Below are 19,527 nucleotides of genomic sequence, written 5' to 3' on the forward strand. Positions count from 1 at the left end.
TGTGAGTGTGTTTCTGGATGAGATGAACATTTGAATTGACTGAGTAAAGCAGATTGCACCCCCATGTGGGTGGGCCTCATCCAATCAGTTGAAGGCCTGAATAGCTCACATAGGCTGACCCTCTTGTGGATAAGAGGGAACTCCTCCTGCTTGACCAAATGGGCTGGGCATTGGTCTCTTCTTGACTTGAATAGAAATGTTGTCTTTCTTGGGTCTTAAGCCTGCTGGCTTTTGGACTGGGACTTACACCATTATAGCTCTCTCAGACCCCCGGCTTGCTGACTGCAGACCTTGGGACTTTGCAGCCTCCATAATCATGTAAGCTGATTCCTTTTAATAAATTTTATATATCTACAAAGTTAAAATGACTCATATAAAAATAAAAAGATATGCAAATAAGTAAATATATATGTGTGTATGTATGTATGTATGTATGTATGTATTACAAGGAGTTGGCTCACATGATTATGGTAAAGAACCAACGAGAGGTAGACAGAAGTAGATAAATGGACTTCTCCTGATGGATCTTTTCCTCTGGAGAGCCCTGACCAACAAGGATTTTGATGCCCAGAAGTAAAGTGCTGCTCCAATAAATACCTAAAAATGCAGAAATGCCTTTGGAACTGCGTGATAGGCGAGGCTGGGAGAGGCCTGAAGCACAGCTAGAAAAAGCCCAGATTGCCACGAAGGCTCTGTGAGTAGATTACAGGTGTTCTGGGTGATTCTGGAGAGAGCCAGGAGGGAAAAGTGGGGAGCTGAGGAAAAGGCCTCCATCTTCTTAGAGAGCACATAAATAATCACGACAGAGCGCTGGTGGAATATGGATGTGAAGGGCTGTTCTAGACAGTTCTCAGACAGAAATGAGCAAGAGCTTACTGGAAAGCCAAGGGAAGGCAGACTTTGTTGTAAAGTGGCAAAGAGCTTGGCTGAACTGTGTTCTAGGGTTTTATAGAGGGTAGAACTTGCCCTATTTAGCAGAGGCGAGTCCTCATTACAGGAGAGAAAGGAGTTGATAGAAGGAATCGTCAAGCAGCGAGGAGCCAGAGGGGAGAATACTGTGTGGAGGGGCAGAGACCCAAAGGGAGGAAGAAGCCCAGGAAGATGGAAACAGACGTTGGAGCTATGCTGCTGTGAGCGCGGGCTGCCTGGGGCCACGGTAGCTGGGACGGCAAGGAACAATCCTCCCCTGAAAGCCTCCGAGGAGCCTGGCTCTGCCTGCGCGCTTCTAGCCTCTAGAACTTCTAGCATCGTCAACAGGTCGCTTGCACTTTCCCTGTAGGCTTGTCCGAGGCTCTGCCACACACTATAGACACTGCTGAGCCTTCAACAGTGAAGGACAGTGAAGGCCTCGTGGAAACAAAGACTGTATCAGCTGAGAAACAGATGACTCACGAGATCAGCCTGCTCTCTGCCCAAGATCCAGTGGAACGAGAGTTAATTAGGAAGTGAATGAAGTGCTGAAGGAAATCGAGCTACGGTCACTTTTTATGGAAAGTAGGATGGTGTTGTTGCTACATGTTCGCTGTTCTGTTTTGATGAGTAGAAAAAAAGCCTTTTCTTCTTGATCCATTTCCACCCCTGGATTCAACAGACTATGCTTTTGCAAACTGAAATAAAACATTTTTTAAATTAAAAAAAAAGGAATGAGAAATTAGAAGTTTGGAAAATTCTCAAGCCTAACCATATTGCAAAAAAGGAGAAAGCTTTTTTTGAGGACACCAAGGGTATTGCTGAATCACCATTTGATAAAGACGTCATGGCTGTGACTCGCGAATTTAAGCAGCCCTGTCTGCAAGGGCCGGGAACAGAGAAGGCATTAAAGCAGCAAGGACACTGTCAGTTTGAAGCGAAGGGGACCGAGAAGGCTGGCGGAATGAAGGACTGGATTTGACAGTGCTGGACAGAGCACTAAGCTCTGAACGTGCACTATTCCTTAGGAAAGGGAAAAATGACCCTGAACGCAATTCAGAGACCACAAGGGCTGGGGCGCCTGGGTGGCTCAGTCAGTGAAGCGTCTGCCTTTGGCTCAGGTCATGATCTCAGGGTCCTGGAATGGAGCCCTAAGTCTGGCTCCCGCTCAGCCAGACTTCTCCCTCTTCTCCCCAGCTGGAGCTCCCTGTCACTATTTCTCTCTCTCAAATAAATAAATAAAATCTTAAAAAAAAACAAAACAAACCCAAACCAAACAAACAGAGACCATAAAGGCTGACCCTCTCACCGCAAGCTCAGGGGGCAAAACTATGTCTGTCCTCCTTGGTTTCAGAGGGCAGAGTGGCTACAGAGTACCAGGAGGGGATGCTGTCACCTCGGTGGGCCTGGATGGGAGGACGTGGAGCAAAACAGATTATTCTCGCTTCTTAAGATCTACTGGAATTTGCCTGTTTGGACTTGCCTGGGACCTGCCACTCCTTCCTTCTCTCCTGTTTCTCCCCTTTCGGAGTGGCAAGGTCTGTCCCCTGGGCCTGTCCCACCAGTGTATCTTGGAAGCACATAACTTGTGTAGCTTCACAGATTCATGGCTGGAGAGGAATTTGCCTTGGGGTGAATCTACTTCCGGTCCCTCCCAGACCTGATTTAGGTGATACTGAGACAGGACCTTGGACTTCCGACTTAGAGGTTGTGCTGGAATGAGTAAAGGCTTTCGTGGATGTTGGGGTGAAATCCAAGAATTCTGTATGTGAGAAGGACATGAATTTGGGGGGACCAGGGACTGTAACTATAAAATGAATTGTGTCCTCCCCCGCCCCCAATTCTTATGTTGAAACCCTGATCCTCCATGTGACTACCTTTGGAGATAGGGTTTTTATAAGACTATTAAGGTTAAATGGGATAATAAGAATTAGGGGCTCTACTCTGATGGGATTGGAGGGCTTCTCTCCCTCCTTCCCTCCCCTCTACCTACCCCCACCCCTCAGTGAGAATGCAGTGAGAAGGCGGCCATCTGCAAACCAGGAAGAGGCTCTCACCAGAACCCCACTGTGCTGGCACCTGGTCTTGAGCAATAAACTCCAGCTGCAGGAGCCCCCCACTTTGCAGTATTTTGTTTTGGCAACCCTAGTTAACTAAAACACTCCCAGATCATTTTAAGTGGCTAATGTAACTTGATAAGGACACTACTAGAAGGAAAGATTACAGTCTAATCTTAACTATGGATAAAAAGAATTCTTTTTTTAAAAAATCGGTATTTTGTTGGTTTTACATCTGCTGTGAAAAATACAAGTTTTTGTCTTAACTGAGAACAAAGCCTTAAGTTTTAGCCACAGATTTAACAGACTGTTGAGGGTAAGCTTATAATAATGATGCTCCCTTGGTTATTAAAGAAAATTGTATACAACCCAGAATTCTGGCGAAAATACAGAAGCATCTTTGAGCTGTAGTTCTGAATTTTCACAAGGACGTGCATGGTTTCACCTGTGCTGATAGCAATGGTAGTCCTTGGAACAATTCAAAGATAATATACATTGTTTTCCATATATTTCATTGTTATCACCGAAAGGTGGAACAGCTTTGTGAAACACCAAATCTGACCTTTTGAAAGACCTTAGCTATACAATGGTAAGTCCCATGAAATGTTGACCATGAAGAATTCTTTTAAAAAACTGCTGAACTGAATCCAGTTATATACATTTAAAAAAAGCACAGAATGACTGATTTGGTACTATCCCAGTAAGGCAAAGTTTGACACTAGAAAATGAACCATATAACATATTAACAGATTTCAAAAAAACCATGAAAATATCTGATTAAATTCAGTATCTTTTTAACATACAAAAACAAAACCCATCAACACAGCTGGATACAGAAAAGAACCCTTTTAATCTCATAGAAGGTATCAGCAACAGCCACACAATCCTCAACAAACAGCCTTTTTAATGCTGAAATATTGAAACATTTCAACTTTTTCATTTAAGAACAGGATAAAGATGCCTGTTATGACTATTTCTATTCGATATAATACGTAGGGCCCTTTCAATATATTATTAGAATTAATAAAAAAGTTTAGCAAGATGGTTGACTTGCTAATATACATATACAGAAATATTTACAGAAATCAATATATGAAAATCAATATTTGAAATAAACTGTACGTATAGAATATATGGTATATGCAGAATATATTGAGACTGCCATGTCGATATACAGATATCAAATGGATTTCTAGATGTAGTTGAGAAATATTATGTAATTACCTTTTTTTTTTAATAGACATCATTAACAATAGCATAAGAAATCGAGTATTTAGAAATAACTCTAATAGTAGCTAAAAGACCTCCCGGAAGAAATATTATAAAATTGTAAAGAGAGACATTTGAAAAGGCCTAAATGAAATAGAGAGTAACACTATATCCCTAGACCGAAAGTCTTGATATTGTGAAGATCTCAATTCTCCCTTAACTGATCATGTATCAGTTCAACCAACATTCTATCAAAATTGAAGATTCAATAGACTATATCAAGATTCAATATAGTCCTGATAAAAATCCCAATTTTTCCCCATGGAACTTGAAATGTATATGGAAATGCGAAAGAGCAAGAAAGTAAGGATGTTTTTGAAGATGAAATTGGCTGAGCTTGCTCTATATAATGTCAAGACATTAAAGAACTACAGTAATTAGGGGTGCCTGGATGGCTCAGTGGGTTAAGTGTATGCCTTCAGCTTGGGTCATGATCTCAGCGGCCTGGGATCGAGCCCTGCATCGGGCTCCCTGCTCAGCGGGGAGTTGGCTTCTCCTCCTCCCTCTGCCCCTTCCCACAGCTCCTTCTTTCTCTCATAAATAAATAAAATCTTAAAAAAAGAACCACAGTAATTAAAACAGTATGGTATTGGCAAACGTGTAGATACATAGACCAAGAGAAGAGAACACTATCCAGGAAAAAAGATAACCTGTGGATACTTGACTTATTATAAAGCTAGCACTGCAGAGCAGGGGAAAGACTATGAAAACACAAGCGTCCAAGTGGAGAAAGATGCTTGCACCGCAACAACTAGCAAAGGCTCAAATGCGGAGTCTACGAAGAACCCTGTAGCAATAGGAAAAATTCAGTCAGCTCAGCAGGAAAGGGACAAAAAGCTTCACAGGCAATTCATAAAAGAGGAAATCCAAATAGACAATACACACATTAAAAGTTCTAGACCTCCTGAGATAGCACGACACAGTGACTGCGGTGCAAGGCAAGCAGGAATGAGGACGGCATTGCTTACTATACACTCAAGCAATCCTGCACATCTGTGCCAGGAAATATGTCTAAGGATGTTCTTAACAGCTAAAACAGGAACAAACCTGTTCAACCGGGGAGTGAATAAAGGAATTCCAGCATATTCGTACAATGAAATACTGCAGAGCAGTAAAGATGAGTAGGCCACAGCTATACACAACAGCATGGACGAATGTCGTCAACACAACGTTGAGGGATGGGGTCACTGGGTGATGGGCATCAAGGAGACACGGGACGGAAAGAGCACTGGGTGTTATATACAACTGATGAACCTCTGAAACTAATAGTACACTATATGTTAATCAATTGAATTTAAATAAAATAAAACTTAAAAAGTCTCCACAGTGTTGAGTGAAAAACACCAGACACGCAGGAGAACACAGTGGGAACAAAGTGAAACTGTGGCTGTGTCCCAGTCAGCCGATCAGCAGGGATGCTCTCTGCTACGCCGGCCTGGGGCGCTCAGCTGGGCCTGCATCACTCGTGGAGAGCCCTGCAGACATTTCCCACAGCAGGTGCTGCGGCTGGACTGGCCGTCGTGGTTCTCATTATGATTGCGGGACTCATTTCAGCAACAACCTTCCGGGAACTCTGAGGAGCTGAGACTGATCACTGACAGTCCTGCAGAATACATACAGAGCAGGCCCAGGGCCACTTTCTATAGGCGAATTGAAAGTATAAGCCTAGGAATGAGCGTGTGGGAAGGGAGAAGCAGGGTCACTCAAGTGGCCAGGTGTCTAGGTCACCCAGGGCTTTCTGAAAGAGAAACCCTAACCCTGCGCGGTGGGGACAGCCTCCTTCCTTCTCTGGCTGTTTGGCTGGGAGCCGTGGGATGCAGCTGGCAGTGTGTTTATTCAGGATGGATGGCTTTTGAATGGGAGGCCTCCGCAATCAAAAGCTGAATGTCAACCATTTAAATTACCATCAGGCACTTACCCCGCAGGAGTGTTCAGGGATGCATACCGAATGTGGTAAACCTCTAAACAAATGCAAAGAGGTGATTATTGTACCTAGGATGGTGTCCTGTAGGGAGGAAGGAAGTTGTGCCTGGGACACAGGAGAGACTTACGCTCTTTTCCCTCTACTTGCTACATCTCATGCTGAAAAACACAGTTCACTGAACAAAGAGGGAGAAGACCAATGTCAAGGGAATAGCTGGTGTGGTAGAGGACTGTGAACCCCTGCGGCTGTGATCAGAGGTTGGGAGGGTGGAGTGTAGGCAGCACAGCGAGTGAGGCGGGAAGACTTGAGTTGCCAGTGTGCACCGTGATGACAGCTGGATGAGCACAAGGCACGAGGACCCTATGGGGGAATACATCTACCAGCAGTAAGTGACGGGCTGGCTTGCTGGTTTTTGAGTCCTAACCTTCAGCGACAGGCTTCATGACTTTGTTGGGAACCTTGCTGATTTCTTAAATATTAGCCACAGAGAAAATGGAAGTAATGAATAGGAATTAATCCAAAAGCGGACTTTTAAATTCTCCACACCAGAAAAGCACCGATCAAATATTACGTGAATAGCGTGTCCTATTTCACAACCGGGGTCACACGAATTTACGGTTGAAGACACTGTCTCCAATTTCAGGAAAAAACCCAGGGCATCTGGGGACTTAAGCCATGTACCTGATGCTGCCCTGAACTGAAAACAAGTTCAGGAAAAAATTTACTACGCAGCAGAGATTTCTGCTTTGCACATCATCAATTATTTCTGCTTCTAATTATTTGGCCTCTCTGAAGAGTTTGTTCTGCTGGCCCAAGAACGTGCTCAAACAAAGCCTTAGGCTTTTCTTCATCAGTGAAGGCTCCAAGACTAAGGGCTGCTCAGGCCACGTTTTCTGTAACGTCTCCCAGCTCCCCCAGAATCCCTAAGTCCCCAGTTACAGCTGCCATCACCACCACAATCACCACAGGCGTAATTTTATGTGTATTATCAAACAACGGAAATTCAACTGAGTAAATTTAAAGGTCTAATTGGCTTCATTCAACAATTTACGAATCAGACTGCATCTCATGTAACAAACAGAAGGGAGCCCGAGGAGTAATACACAACGGAGGGACTGCATAGGCAGAAACAGGTGGTGCAAGGACTTTATTAGCAAAAGAAAGACAGGGTGGTGTCAGGGAGGTCACCTTCTCTTAGCAGGAAGGGCATCAACAGTGTGATGAGGGAATGCCAGACTGACTGGCTTACAATTCCACCGCTGGGAGAGGCTGAAACAGCATTTAGATTACGTGTGAAGCCTTGGGGGAGCTTAACATAAGTGACTCTATTTCGAGTATATTGTTTCTTTTTAAAAACATCAAATACTAAGTGTACGAAAATAGCAAAACACTGTTTTTCTTCTCTAGTATCCTACAAAACACCGTGAGCACCCAACCCCAAGAAAGCTCCCCCTTGTCTTCAGACCCATCCTCTCCTACACAGAAATCCTGCAGCTGTCTCTGCATTTTAAGACATTTTATAACTTTGGAAATGACTAAATTACGTATTATATGATCTTCCAAACTCGATTTTAAAAATTCCTTATTAACGTAAAGGGTGTTGGTCCTGAGTGCCAGTGTTTCTGTGCTGTTAAGGAAGCAGGGGTTTGTCTTTGCAGCATGTCATGAGGCTGACTAGTTTCCTGCACTCTCGCCTACTGCCTAACGCAGCATAGGGGAGGAACAATTCTCCCCTCCTCTGTCTCTGGGTCTCTGGCTGGTCCTGAGAATTAAACTGACATAAGAGATTAACAAGAGAAAAACACACAAATTTCAACTGAATGTTGACTTGTACGTGAGAGTCTCCCTAAGAGAAGCAGTGGCCAGAGCAGGAAGCTCTTAGACCTTTTAGACCAATCCTATACGGAGACTTGACATGATAAAGGGGTTGGGGCAGTGGGCAGTGAATGCAGAAGTAAATAGGAAGATACGGGCTAGTTAAACAAGGTTTGTTTATACAGCCTTCCTGGTCCCAGATATCCCATCTCTGTGATAAGGATGTCTTCCCTCCTCCTGGTACAGGGAGGGCACCTTTCCCAGCGGAGATTTATTGCCAGCTTTTAGGAAGACAAAGGAGGGCCAGAGTGTCCTTCTTGCACTGTTTTTCAAGTAACTTTAATTCAAAATAACCAATACGCCAAATTGGCATACCTTCATTAGGGACCCTGCAGACAGAATTCCTCTCTTTAGTTTCTGGCTCATTTCTCTATTACCTACACTGGGTGGAATCCACCTTTCTTTTGACATCTTAGCACTTGCTCTTTTCTTTCTTTTCTTTTCTTTCTTTCTTTTTCTTCTTTCTTTTTCTTTCTTTCTTTCTTTCTTTCTTTCTTTCTTTCTTTCTTTCTTCCTTTCTTTTTCTTTCTTTCTTTCTTTCTTTCTTTCTCTTTCCTCCCTCCCTCGCTCCCTTTCATTTTTAAAAATATTTTACTTATTTATTTGAGAGAGAGAACAAGCATGAGCAGGGGAGGGGCTGAGGGAGGAGGAGGGGCAGGGTCCGACCTGGGGCTCCATCCCAGGACCCCGCGATCATGACCTGAGCCGAAGGCAGACGCGTCACGGACGGAGCCGCCGGCGCCCTGCGCCCGCACTCGGCAGTGGAACGGAAGGATGCGTGTGTGCGTGCGGAGCAGTGCTCGTGCTGCGGTGGGAGCAGAATGCTCCTCTCAGCAGCCTCTCATGTTGAAATACCGCTAACAAAAATACTCAAATTATAGTCTGTTGTTGAGAAAGATTGTAATCTTCATGACTGACCTTAAGAACTGTGAATTCTAAACAACGAGCTTCTGATTTTTTTTTTCTAGACAGATCCTGTTGAGAACATATTTGAGCAGAACCTCAAGATCCAGTTTTACATCAGTTCTGGGTCCACATCTCCGTCCTCACACAGTGGCGACGAAGCCGACCCAGTTAAGGTGCCTCCCTGGGGTAGCTCTGCTCCCAAACTCTTCCCGTGTAACAAAACAAAGGTAGAACGAACCCCACTGAGAAAGAGAGAGGCGTTTCTCTCTAATCAAATACACTGCTTGCTTGGCACGGTCCCTTAAAGGGTATTAAGGTTAACTGATAACACTGGAAGATTTGAAACTCACATGAGAACACTATTCCCGAAAGTCAGTAACAAATGACAAAGCTTCCACGGGTTCTTGAAGAACAGGCTTCATGACTGTGTCTACTGTGAACATTCAGGAGTCAGGATAGAGCAGGGACTTAAATATTATTACATCAAGTTTGGGGTTATGTATAATTAGTAAGCTATAAACATTTGCGACAATGCTTATTAAAATTTGAGATATTTTTTATTTCTATACAATGGTACGCAAAACAATGCTTCATTGGCCCTTCCTTCATGTTAATCAGAGACTGTGAGTCTCTGCAAAAGAAAACATTCCCTCCAGAGGTCCAAGGGTCTGGTGTCTCTCAGCTCGCACGCTCCCTGTTCAGAAATGCCACTCCCCTCCTGCTCAGCATCTCCTTCACCCCTACTAATCTGGGCAGGGATTCTTTCCTGCTGGCCTAGGAATCCGGGGGCTGGGCCGCAATTTGCAAGGGGAATGTGTAGTTTAGTTGGAAAAGTTTCGGAGGCCCTTGTGGCCAGGCCAGACATTATCTGCAAATTCTGCTCAGAGCCTCTGCAATTTTGATAACAATTTTATCTTAATTTTAGTAACAATTTTATCTTACTGTTTTAAAAGTTTAATAATGAAGTATTTCCATCATAGATCTATCACGAATCCATATAGCTACTAATGTACCCACAGCTCACAAATTTAGCAAAACAGGGCCATTTATGTGTCAGATAAAAGGAATTAAGATGAAATGGCAAGCACCGCACGCATGAACCGCACTGTCCTCCCTCCTGGGAGGTTAGCGGACACCGGCTGACGTGGGCATTCTTCCCGCCGCCTTCTTGCACTCTACGTCGCGTGCATGTGTCCTTCAAGTGTGGGGACTGCTGAGCTGGCTTGAAACGCTCACACAGTCTCCCCACCACTGCACAACTAGCCATGCTGAGACGCGTCATTCATTCCGACTACGGTGTGGTGTTCCAGTGTATTGGTACACTTAGATTCACAGGACAGTGCTCCTTTTGAGGCACATCTGGGACGACTCCATTTCTCACTACCACAGTTTCTCCATTATAACGAGACTGTCGGGTACCTGCTGTTTCTACGGTGGTCCCCTCCCCCCCAATCCACTGTTTCAGTCATCTGCAGTCAACCAGGGTCCAGAAGCAGATGACCCTCCACCTGACCCGTGCTCAGAAGGTCAGTAGTCCCCTGACACCAGGTCACAGTGCCTACAGCATTCACCTCGCTTCATCTCATCATGCAGGCATTTTATCATCTCACATCATCACAAGAAGAAGGGTGAGCACAGGACAAGATGTTTTGGTGGAGAGAGAGAGAGAGAGACCACATTCACATAACTTTTATTACAGTATATTGTTAAAATTGTTCAATTTTGTCATTAGTTATTGTTGTTAATCTCTTACTGTTCCCTATTTATAAAGTAAACTTTTTCATAGGTATGTATGAATAGGAAAAATACAGTTTATATATAGAGGGTTTGGTACTATCTGTGGTTTCAGGCATCCACTGGGGGTCTCTATACATACGGGAGAGTTGTTAGTTATTTTCACATATATGCATATTTTCAATGTAAATTTTTGGCAATAGAGTGCTTTAACTTTGGGGGAATAGTTATACATTTTATGGAAACTTTGCAGGTACAATATGATTTATTTTTACTAGACTACTGAAGGCTGCCATCTGATTTTCTATCACCTCGAACACTTCAGCGTGTATTTCTTACAATTAAGAATATTCTCCTACACATACCATAAGAGACTCTTAATCATAGGAAACAAACTGAGGGTGGCTGGAGGGGAGGAGTTGGGGGGATGGGGTAACTGGGCATTAGGAGGGCACGTGATGGAATGAGCACAGGGTGTTATATAAGACTGATGAATCACTGACCTCTACCTCTGAAACGAATAATACACTGTATGTTAATTAATTGAATTTAAATAAAAAATTAAAAAGTTAAAAAAATACTCCTACATATATATACACCCACAGTACAACCACGGAGCCTCATCATGATGCATTCCTGACCCCGAGGCCCCACTCAGGTTTCACCGCTTGTCCCCGTGGCTCCCATCACAGCAAAAGGGTCCTGTTTAAAATCCTGCTTTGCGTGTGCTTGTCATCTCTCTTTGTCTCCTCCCATCTGCAACCATTTCTTAGTCTTTGTTTGATTTTGTGACCTTGACTCAAAAGCCAGAGGCCAGAGTCGAGTTGAACGCTCCTCGTTTGAAAAATCAAAAGAAGTTTCCTCATGGCTTTATGCAGGTTATGCATTGCTGGCCAGAATATCCCAGAAGTGATGTTGTGGTTTTCTCACTGTCCTACCAGGCGGGATGTTTGCTTTGACAACTGCACTAAGGTGGGAGTTTTCAGGCCTCTCTTTTCCTTTGTAATTGATAAGCATTTTGTAGAGAGGTACTTTGAAAGCATTTAAGTACCCTATTGCTCACCAAACTTCCCGTTTATTTATATCTGTATGGACTCATGGTTTCTTATTTTATTCAATGGCTTACAATCCCTTAGCATCATTGTTTATTCTGATGTTCATATGGTCGCAGACGTGCTCTGTGTGAGCCCTTTGGTACTGTGTCCTTTTGACGTGCCTTCATTATTCATTGAGCACCTTCTTTCTATCTGGCAGAACACGATGCATCAGCTCATCTGGAAGGTATTGGCCCAGCCCTACATTCAGCCACTTCTCCAAGGAACACGGATTGCTTTTAGTGGAGAACGGTCTTTAGAAGTCTTGCTCTGAGTGTTAGGTGTGCCCATTGCGATTGGAGTATCACTATCCCAGGCCCTTTTACTAGAGAAAATTTGTACATCAGTCTAAATGTAGAAATCTTTTTTTTTCTTTTTAAGATTTATTTAAAGAGATAAAGAGCGCGTGTACATGCGTGAGTGAGCACAAGTGGGGGGAGGCAGAGGGAGAGGGAGAGAAAGAATCCCAAGCAGACTCCCTGCTGAACACAGAGCCCTACTAGGGGATCGATCTCATTATCCCCGAGATCACGACCGGAGCTGAAATCAAGAGTTGGCCACTTAACTGACTCAGTCATCCAGGTGACCCAAAATCAATCAATCTACCTACCTACCTAAGAACACTGAGTTCGTGCACACATAAATAACTAATTCCAATCCAACATCATAGGGTTCATTCCAGTTTTGTCTCTTTCCACATTTCTAACTTCCTTCTGTGACCAGTCTTTCCCATCTCTGCAGATAGCCTGTCCTCACCCCACGTGGGCTCTTCATCCACACTCCAGGCCCTGCATGTGCACACTCTTCTGCCTGGACCAGAGAGTTTTTGAGAATCAACTTCCACTCTTACTTAGCAACATGTAAAAATTCTCATTTCCTTATAGCCATGTCAACACTAACTGCCACTAGACATTTGAAATTTGTAATTCTGATGGCTATAAAGTGGTATCTAACTATTGCTTTCTTTTTGTCACGCAGAGGTTTTTAATTCTAACACCATAAAATTCATCAGTCCTTTCTTTTATTGCTTGTACTTTTTGAGTGTTTTCTGAGAAATCCATTTCTATCATATCCTGCTATCCCAAAAGTTCCAAAAAGGTTTACGGTTTTGTTTTTCACATTTGGGAAATTCGATCTTTGCTTGCTAGGAAATACAAATCAATTTTTGCTAGCATGATAATTGTCCAATCCCATTCATTGACTAGTCTATTATTTCCCTGGTAATTTGTACAGGTAAACCTCCTTTTCCTGTGCTTTGCTGCACTGCACTTCACAGATACTATCTTTTACAAATTGAAGGTTTGTGGCAACACCGTGGCAAGCAAGTCTCTTGGTGCCCTTTTTCCAATAGCATTTGTTGATTTCTTGTCTCTGTGTCACATATTGATAATTCTTGCAATACTTCAACTTTTTCATTATTATTATATTTGTTATGTGATCTGTGATCAGTGACTATGACTTCCTGAAAACTCAGATGATGGCACTTTTTAGCAAGTATTTTTAAATTAAGATATGTACCTTGTTTTTTCTTTTTTTTTATTATTGAAGTATTGTTGGCATACAATGTTATATTAGTTTCAGGTGTACAACATAGTGATTCAACAATTCTATACATTACTCAATGCTCACAGCCATAAATGTAGTCACCATACATTATTACAAAATTACTGACTATATTCCCTATGTGGTATTTTTCATCTCCATGAGTTATTTATAACTGGAAGTTTTTATTTTTTATTTTTATTACTTTCTTAAAATTTAAATTTAACATACAGTACATCATTAGCTTTTGATGTAGTGTTCGATGATTCATTAGTTGTGTATAACTGGAGGTTTGTATTTCTTGATCCCCTTCACCCATTTCATCCATCCCACTACTCGTCTCCCCTCTGGCAACCACCAGTTTGTTCTCTGTATTTATTAGTCCATTTCTGGTTTTTTTGTTTGTTCATTTGTTTTATTTTTTAGATTCCACATATAAGTGAAATCATATCGTATTTGTCTCGGTCTTATTTCACTAACTACTCTTTAGGTCTATCCATGTTGCTGCAAATGACAAAGATCTCATTTTTTATGTCTGAATAATAATTTGTTATATATATACATATTCACATCTTCTTTATCCGTTCATGTATTGATTGACACTTGTGTTGCTTCCATATCTTGGCTATCGTAAATAATGCTGCAATAAGCATAGAAGTGCATATACCTTTTCAAATCAGTGTTCTTGTTTTCTTTGGGTAAATACCCAGCAATGGAATTACTGGATCATATGGTATTTCTATTTTTAAATTCTGGAGAAAACTCCATATTATTTTCCACAGTGGCTGCTCCACTTTGCATTCCCACCAACGGCTGATCAGGGCCCCTTCTCTCCATATGCTTGTCCACAATAATTTCTCGTCTTTTTGATAATAGTCATTCTGACAGGTGTGAGGTGGTATCTCATTGTGGTTTTGACTTGCATGTCCCTGATGGATGAGTGCTGTTGAGCATCTTTCCATGTGTCTGTTGGCCATCTGCATGCCTTCTTTGGAAAAAATGTCTATTCAGGTCCTCTGCCCATTCTAAAATCAGATTATTTGGTTTTTGGTGTTGAGTTGCATGAGTTCTTTATATATTTTGGATATTAACCCTTACTGGAGATAGCACTTGCAAATATCTCCTCCCATTCACTATGTTGCCTTTTCATTTTGTTGATAGTTACTTTTGTTGTGCAAGTTTTTTTTTTTTTTTTAAATTTTGGTGTAGTCCCAATAGTTTATGCTTGCTTTGTTTCTCTTCCCTAAGGAGACATGTCCACCAATATGTTGCAAAGTGTGATGTCCAAGAGATTACTGTCTGTATTTTTCTTCTAGGATTTTTATGGTTTCAGTTCTCACATTTAGGTCTTTAATCCATCTTGAGTTTATTTTTGTGTATGCTGTAAGAAAGTGGTCCAGTTTCATTCTTTCACATGCAGCTGTCTAGTTTTCCCAACCCCATCTGTACCATCCTTTTTGTACTGAATGGTCTTGGCACCCTTGTTGAAAATCTGTTTATCATATAAGTGAGGGTTAATTTCTGGGCATTCCACTGGTGCGTATGACTGTCTGGATGTCAGTACCACACTTAACTTTCTAAGTGTGAGACCCCCAACCCTGTTCTTCTTTTCAGTACTGTTTGGGCTATTTGGATCCCTTGAGAGTCTATATGCATTTTGGGGTAAATTTTCCTATTTCTGCAAAAATGTCTCTGAGATTTTGATAAGAATTGCACTGAATCTGTGGATCGTTTTGGGTAATATGGACATTTAACAATATTAATTCTTCTAATACATGAATATGGGATATTCCATTTATTGATGTCCTCTGGATATCTTCACCAGTGTTTTGTAGTTTGCAGTGTACAAGTTGTTTGCCTCCATGGTTAAGTTTATTCCTAAGCATTTTTTTTTCCTTTCCATGCTATTACAAATGGAGCTTTTCTTTCTTCATATATGATCATGTCATCTGTGAATAAATATTCATATATCCTCTTTCCATGTAAATTTTAGAATAATATAATTTATATCTATAACAAAGCCTTATAGTACCAGTATTTTCAAAGAACTGGCATTAAACCTGTATTTAATCTAGAGCGAATTGGCATCTTTCCTATGTTGAGTCTTCCAATTCATGAACTCAATATGCCTCTCCACTTATTCAGATCTTCTTGGACTTTTCTCAACAGCATTTTGTGGTTTTGAGCACACAAGTCTTGGATGTGTTTTGTAAGATTTATATCTAAGGTGTTTTTTTTTTTGGTTTTTTGTCGGTTTTTTTTTTAGCAATTGTAGATGGTACTATACTTTAAACTTCAATTTACATGTATTGTTGCTAGTATTGTTGAGTATTGATTTTTGTATGTTGATCTTGTAACTTGAGAACTTGCTAAGTTCATTAATTTCTAGGACGTTTTTGTTTGCGTGTGTGTATAGATTTCTTGGAATTTTCTATGATCATGTCATCTGAAAATGGGTATAGCTTTGTTCCTTCCTTCCTAATCTGTATGACTTTTATTTCCTTTTCTTGCCCTACTGCCCTGGCTAGAACTTCCACTGCTCTCTGATAAGAATGGACATCTCTTGTACTCACATTAAGGGAAATCAATTCGATCTTTCACCATTAATTATGATGGTAGCTGTCGGGTTTTTGCAGACGCTCTTTTTTTTTTTTATCACAAACGGATGTTAAGTTTTGTCAAATGCTTCTTCTGCATTAATGTATTATATCATGATTTTTTGTTCATTAGCCTATTAATATGATTGGTAACATTGATTGATTTTCAAATATTGGATCACATTTACTTTCCTGAAATAAATACAACCCTCATAATGTATATGCTTTGTATATACTGTGGAATTCTGTTTGCTAATATACAGTTAAGACTTTTGTATCCACATTAATCCAGAATGTTGGTCAGTAGTATATATGTGTGTGTGCTGTGCTTGTCTGGTTTTGCTGTCATAGTAATACTGGCTTCCTAAAATATGTTGGGAAGTATTCTCTTTTGTGGAAAACATTATGGGGAGTTATTGATAATAATTTTTTTTAAAGATTTTATTTATTTATTTGACAGAGATAGAGACAGCCAGCGAGAGAGGGAACACAAGCAGGGGGAGTGGGAGAGGAAGAAGCAGGCTCCCAGCAGAGGAGCCTGATGTGGGGCTCGATCCCGTAACACCGGGATCATGCCCTGAGCCAAAGGCAGATGCTTAACCGCTGTGCCACCCAGGCGCCCCTATTCTGGAGATTTCTTTTTGGGAGTTTTTAAATTACAAATTTGGTTTCTTTAATAGTTATCAGGCTACTCAAATTACTTATTTCATATTGGGTGAGTTGTGGTTGTTTGTACTTTTGGAGAAATTGGTCCATTTCATTTAAGAGATTTCATTATGGATACATAATTTACTACTATATTGTGTCAACAACATGTTATCTGATCAAATGAAGTGTGGCAACTTCACCTCCCTTTACATCATTTTACTCTTCCCCGTTTGTAATATAATTGTGTTACCTATTTCTCTCTATGCACTGAGGGATATTAGTGTTATAATGTTTGCTTCAACCATCTAACATAATTTGGAAAATCCAGCAAGACTATACTTTCAGGGATCATTTCTATAGTCTGTTACTAGAGAAGTTTCTCTGAATGTGTAGAGTACCCGAAACCACAAGAAGGAAACACAGTGTCCCTTCCTGAGGGTGAAGCGGCTCCGTATGTTGTTTCTCCAGCTGCCCTTTGCTATTGATGATCGTTTTTCTCCTCCTTTGCGGAGTAAGAGGGAAGGGACACCCGTTGAGTGGTTTCTAAAAAAAGCAAAAAACAAAACCAACTATCCTATTTACCCATATTTTCACTCTTTCCATGTTCTTCCTTCATGTTGATTCCTTCATCTCCTTTCTGTGTAGAGAACTTACTGTAGCTATCCTAGGTATACTGCAGACAAGTTCTCTTAGAGTTTTTGAGAATGTTTTGATTTAAAAATCACTTAAAAAATTAGTGGGCTTTAGGGACACCTGGCTGGCACAGTCATTAGAGCATATAACTCTTGATCTCAGGGTTGCAGGTTCAAGCCGCACACTGGGTGTAGAGATTACTTAAAAATAAAATCTTTTTAAAAAATATTTTATTTATTTATTTGACAGAGAGAGAGAGAGAGAGAGCACAAGCAGGGGGAGGGGCAGAGGGAGAGAGAGAAGCAGGCTCCCCGCTGAGCAAGGAGCCCAATGTGGGACCCTGGGATCATGACCTGAGCCGAAGGCGATGCTTAACTGACTGAGCCACCCAGGCGCCTCTTAAAAATAAAATCTTTAGAAAAAATTAATGGACTTTATTTGGTGGTGGTTTTACATTCACAGAAAAATTTAGTGGCAAATACAAAGTTCTTACTTACCTGTCTCACCATTACCCAGCAACCCCCTGCCCCAGTTTCTTCCACTATTAACAACTTACATTAGTGTGGTACATTTGTTACAGTTGTGAGCCATTATTATTAACTGAAGTCTATCGTTAATGTTCACATTTTGGATTATACATTTTACAAAGGTACAACTGGATAAATGGCAAATGGATAATGACATGTATCTATCACCATGGTATCATAAAAGTGCAGTTTCACCGTCTTAACAATTCCTGTGCTCCGCCTATTCTTCCCTTCCTTCCTCCTCCTGCAATCCTGGAAACCACTGATCTTTCTACTATCTTCATAGTTTTGCTTTTTCCACTGTCATATAGTTAGAATCATACAGCTTTTTTAGATTAGCTTCTTTGATTTAGCAATGTGAATTTAATATGTTGTTTCTCTCTGGCTGTTTTCATTATTCTTATTTTTTAATTTAATGTAATTTTTTGCCTTTAGTTTCCAGTTTTACTACATTGTGTCTTGCATGTATTTCTTTGGGTTTATCCTATTCGGAATTCAGTCCCCTTCTTGAATCTATTGTCTATGTCTTTAGGCAAACTTAGGAAATTTTCAGACATTATTTCTCTGAGTACGATCTCAGCTTCACTCTTTATACTCTCCTTCTGGGACTCTGATGTTAGATCTTTTGTCATAGTCCCATTTTCCTGTCTATTTTCTCTCTGATGTTCATATAGGATAATTTTCATTGTTCTACAAGTTCATGAATTCTTTCATCTGTCTTCTTCATTCTTTTATTGGGCCATCCATTGAATCTTTAATAGTGATTACTGCATTTTTTTACAGTCTCATATTCCACTGGTTCTTCTTTGTATCTTCTATTTCATTACTGAGACTTTTTACAAGTTTTTAAAAAATGCTTTTGGTATTCTAGTTTCTTTGATTCCATATAAAAATTAGAATCTACTCATCTATATCTACAAAAACTCCTTCTGGGAGTTTGATTGGTATTGCATTAAATGAACAGATTACTTTAATGAGAATTAATATACTAACTATATGGCATCTTCCAGTTCATGAACATGATATGTCATTCCATGTATTTAGGGCTGCTTTAATTTCTGTCATCAGTGCTTGGTAGTTGTCAGTCAACAGATCCTGTGCATGTTTTGTTAGGCTTATTTACATATATAAATATATATATATATTTATTTATTTATTTATATATTTAAATTTTAGAGGTACTATAAATAGTACTTCATTAGTACTTAAAAAATCAGTTTCCTATAGATTCAATGCAATCCCAGTCAAAATTCTGGCAATGTTGAAAAATTGATTTTATAGTTTATACAGAGAGACAAAAGACCAAGAATCACCAACATAATATTGAAGGGGAACAACAAAGTTGGAGGACTGATGCTACCCAATGTCAACCCCATGTCAACACTTACTATAAAGCTGCAATAATTAAGACAGCGTGGTATTGGTAGAAGAATAGACAAACAGATCAATAAGACAGAACAGAAAGCCCAGAAATAGACCCACATAAATATAATCAACTGATCCCTGACAAAAGAGCAAAAGCAAAGCAATGGAGCAGAGACATTCTTTCAACAAATAGCAATAGAACAACAGGACATGCACACACCCACACAGACCTCACATGCTTCACAAAAATTAACGCAAAATGGATCACAGATCTAAATGTCAAATACAAAACTATAAAACTCATTGAAGATATCATAGGAGAAAATCTAAATGACCTTGAGTTTGGCAATGACTTTTTAGATACAATACCAAAAGATAAGCTGGACTCCATTAAAATTAAAAACTCTTCCGTAAAAGACAATGTCAAGAGAAGGCAAAGACAATCGA

General features: G+C 40.7%; 1 protein-coding gene and 1 non-coding gene across 2 annotated transcripts in view; both read left to right on the plus strand.

Annotated features, from left to right (window-relative positions):
* LOC123776454 (serine/threonine-protein kinase MRCK alpha-like) overlaps nt 1-19,527 on the plus strand; it is a 60,804-nt gene that overhangs the window by 10,090 nt on the left and 31,187 nt on the right. Inside the window, exon 5 of the mRNA XM_087858842.1 lies at nt 9,003-9,113. Coding sequence (XP_087714968.1) covers nt 9,003-9,113 — 111 coding nt within the window. The remainder of the gene's footprint in view (nt 1-9,002; nt 9,114-19,527) is intronic.
* LOC123776567 (small nucleolar RNA U3) lies at nt 16,885-17,096 on the plus strand. Its single transcript, XR_006775396.1, has one exon. It is a non-coding gene; the product is annotated as a small nucleolar RNA U3 (small nucleolar RNA).

This window comes from Ursus americanus, chromosome 34 (genome assembly GCF_024610735.1).
Source record: "Ursus americanus isolate L20-20 chromosome 34, mUrsAme1.1.p, whole genome shotgun sequence".
NCBI lineage: Eukaryota > Metazoa > Chordata > Mammalia > Carnivora > Ursidae > Ursus > Ursus americanus.